Raw genomic sequence first — 3,510 nt, forward strand, 5'->3', positions numbered from 1 at the left:
GTCTGCGTCTGACGGCGGTGGGCTCAGCGTGTCCACCTCAGGCTTTACGCCCTCCATGGGCGCGTCGGCGTCTCCTCCACCGCCACAGGCTGACACCAGGCCCCTCAGAGGTTCTACAGGCGGGAGAGGAGTGGGGTGGGGGTTAAGGCAGAGACCCCGCCCCACCCACATCAACTTAGGGCCCCGGGGAGGGAACTGGGAGCTGGCCTAGCTTCTGAGGGCTATTTTAGGGGAAAAGAGAAGCTAAGGGCCTAGGGTCCTTGTAGGGTCAGAGCTTAAGGCGAGCCGGGGTGGGGCAGGGCCAGAGCGAGAGGCCCTGGGAGGCCAGGACTCACTGCTTTTATGCGCAGCAGCGCGCAGACTCAAGTTTTCCTGCTTGAGTTTCTGGTTGCTCTGCTGTAGAAAGCGAATGTAGTCAATGGCCTTGCGCAGGACAGCAGATTTATTCAGCTGCAGGAGACAGCACAGTGGCCAGTCAGGCCTGGCAGGTGGGCACCTGAGCAGGGGGTGGGGCTGCTGGTGGGACAGCTGCCCCAGGGCCTTTGCACTGGCTGTTCCTGCTACATGGAATGCTCCTCTCCTGGTGCACCCAACCTCACAGGAGGGGCATGAGAGTTAGTATATAAAATGCCACAACAGTGCCTCACTAGCCGCTGGTAGCAGCATTATTGCCACCTTCACGGCTCACTCCCTCACCCCCAATCCCTGCCTTACACCTGCTTTTCCTGACCTGATTCTCGTTGGCACCTCCCAGTCCTCTCCCTGCATAACGTGAGCCATTGGGGCCGTCTACCCATCACTCATCTCTCATTTATTGTCGTCCCAATTAGGAAGTCAGCTCCTCACAGGAGGGTTTTGTGTCTGTTCTCTTTATCCCTGGTGCTTAGAATAGCCCCGGGGCACAGGGAGGCCCCCAACGTTTAGCTGAATAAGTAAAGTGGCCAGACCAGCAGACTTCCTCCTCCCCCAGCAGCCTCCCTCCCGAGCGCCCTCTGCCTGTGCTGGCACCTTCGCCTCAGCGCCCACCACCAGGTCCTTGAGCTCGATGATCTTGTCATTGATGGAGGAGCGGTAGCGCTTCTCAATCGCATTGTGGGCTGTTCGCTTCTCGCCGCGGCTCTGGGCCGCACCCAGGGCCTTCCCACTGGCCACCAGCCGACTGATGGGCAGCTTGTCAGCGTCCACGACCAGCGGCACTGTCGCCAGGATGGCCCCGCCACTCACCAGGGTCTGCGGAGCCAGGCAGGGGTTACCGGGCGGGCCTGCGTGTGTAGACCCACTGCCCTTCTGCCCTGCCCATGCCACCCACCTGCAAGGGCCCGGTCTGCACAGCCGTGCCAGCGGCCAGGGAGCCAACACCCGCCGCCTTCGCAGGGGCTCCCAGGTCTGCCTTCACGGCCGTCAGGAGCAGCGAGTCGGCCTTGATGAAGTGGGGCTGCAGCAGGACCTGCGACAGGGAGGCCTCTGCTCTCACCTGTGCCTGGGCCAGAAGCTGCCCCCCCACGCCTGGCCAAACCCTTACCGGGACCTGCTGGATCTGTGAGGTCACAGTGGCTGCTCCAGGGGCCACTGTGGTGGGGGCTGTGGCTGTCAACAGTGGCTGGGGGGCTGCAGTCTGAACCTGGGCGTGCACGGAGACTGGTGGGCCCCCCGGCGAGCCAGGCAGAGGCTGTGGGGTGCTCCCTGGAGGGGTCCCTGTAGAAATAAAGGCTGGGCTGGGGGACCAGCTGCTCTCACCCACGCTCAGCCCTGCCTCGGGGCCGGTCACTGTGTGACCGTGGATGAATCATTGCTCTGGCCTGTTTCCTCCCTGGCGCCCCTACTGGGCTCTGAGTGAAGGTGCTCGCCCGACAGGCAGGTGAGTCTGGAAGGCGGCGTTGAAGTGACGCCCAGCAGAGTGAGAGGCAAAGCTTATTAACCCAACAGAACCCAGTGCTGAGATTACCCATGTCTCCCCCTGAGAATTCCTCTACCGACACCCACACCGCAGCGATCCCCCCCCACCCCCCGGCTCCCCTCCCTCCCACGCCCTCACCTGCGGAAAAGCCTCCAGCGGGGCTGGGATAGCCCGGCCCAGGGCTGGGGCTCGAGGTGAGCTGCAGTGGGGCTGAGGCCGGAAAGCTCTGGGGCGGGAGGGCCCCTGGCAGCGGTTGTGGGGTGGGCGGCTGCAGGATGGTCAGTGGCACTGGCTCCTCCTTGATCCCAGGCCCGGGGGAGAAGGCAGGCCCAGGTGGGTACATCTTCAGTGCGGACGCAGGCTGGGGAGGGGACAACAGTGGGGGGATGGCCTTGGCCCCCCCCAGAAAGCCTTCCAGTGGGGAGCTCATAGTGGCACGCGGTGGAGAGGAGCGGGCTTCGGGACGCGCAGGGTCTGCGCCCCCAGCATAGGGCGGGTCGAACAGGCCTGGAAAGTCAGCATCTTGGTTGCTGAGGAGCTGGAGCATGTCTGGGGAGGAGAAGAGACATGAGGACAGACCGTCACACATGTGCACGCCCCATCCACACGGCTGCCAGGCACCCATGACAGGAGCCACAGTGGTACCTCCCCTTATCAGAAAGTCGCCGCACCATGGGCAGTCGGGGTGACGCATGCCCAGGGCCCCGAGGCCCCTTAACTCAGCCCACACCTCGGCTGAGACAGAACGGGGACCTGGGCATGAGGCTGCAGAATGCAGCGCGGCCCTCCCACCCCTCCTCCACCCGACAGACAGCTCGGAGCAGAGGCAGCTGCCGGCCACGTGCATGCCAGTGAGTGTCCGCGTGTTCCGGGCAAAGCCCAACCTCTGCCGCACCGAGCACGCTGGGACCCTGTTCTGGGCTTGGTTTCCCTCCGTAACAGCAAGTGTCTGATCTGACGCCTCCTCCTGCACAGACGGGACACCCTCTCCCCGATGGCCCAGCCTGGCCGCAGGCGCCACCCCCCCCAAGCTGGGGAGCAGCAGGCTGGCGGGGTCTGCCCGGGGCCCTCTCACCCATTCTGGGCAGCTACCCACTGGGTCCAAGTTCCCTGCAGGACCCATGAGCACAACCCTGGGGCCCCCAAAGCCCCTGAGACCCTCAGCCTGAGCTCTCGGGCAGTCCACACTGGGGTGAGGTGGGGCCTGGGCCTGGGCCCCTCCGGGCCTGTGGCCTCATCCCTTGGCCACACCCAGAGAGGAGGGGAGGGGAGGGGAAGCGAGGAGAGGGGAGGGAGGGGACCCCAGGCCTCAAAGCCGGCAGCCGGCACAGCTGCCCTCAGGCTGCCTGGCTCCTTCCTCCGGCAGGTGCCCAGGCCCAGGTTACTGCGGGGGCTCCCTAAGGCCTCCAACAGAGCGAGACGGGGTGCCGCTCAGCCCCCCAAATAGACACGCGTTGTGGGCCCCGAGGCTGTGAGGTCAGCACACCCTGTCCCTTGCAGGCTCCCCGCATCCCTCGCCGACCTCACACTGCGCCTCGTTGACAGACGGGGAAACTGAGGCCCCAGAGGAGGGCGGACGGGACCCAGGATGGGGTTGGGGCGAGGCACCCGGC

General features: G+C 65.1%; 1 protein-coding gene across 1 annotated transcript in view; it reads right to left on the reverse strand.

The window, feature by feature from the left end:
* Nucleotides 1-3,510, reverse strand: part of SREBF1 (sterol regulatory element binding transcription factor 1) — a 14,071-nt gene that overhangs the window by 7,506 nt on the left and 3,055 nt on the right. Inside the window, exons 2-7 of the mRNA XM_015570618.1 lie at nt 2,036-2,446; nt 1,523-1,695; nt 1,310-1,447; nt 1,009-1,230; nt 336-450; nt 2-113 (exon numbers count right to left, since the gene is read on the reverse strand). Coding sequence (XP_015426104.1) covers nt 2-113; nt 336-450; nt 1,009-1,230; nt 1,310-1,447; nt 1,523-1,695; nt 2,036-2,444 — 1,169 coding nt within the window. The 5' untranslated portion in view covers nt 2,445-2,446. The remainder of the gene's footprint in view (nt 1; nt 114-335; nt 451-1,008; nt 1,231-1,309; nt 1,448-1,522; nt 1,696-2,035; nt 2,447-3,510) is intronic.

This window comes from Myotis davidii, unplaced genomic scaffold (assembly GCF_000327345.1).
Source record: "Myotis davidii unplaced genomic scaffold, ASM32734v1 scaffold207, whole genome shotgun sequence".
NCBI lineage: Eukaryota > Metazoa > Chordata > Mammalia > Chiroptera > Vespertilionidae > Myotis > Myotis davidii.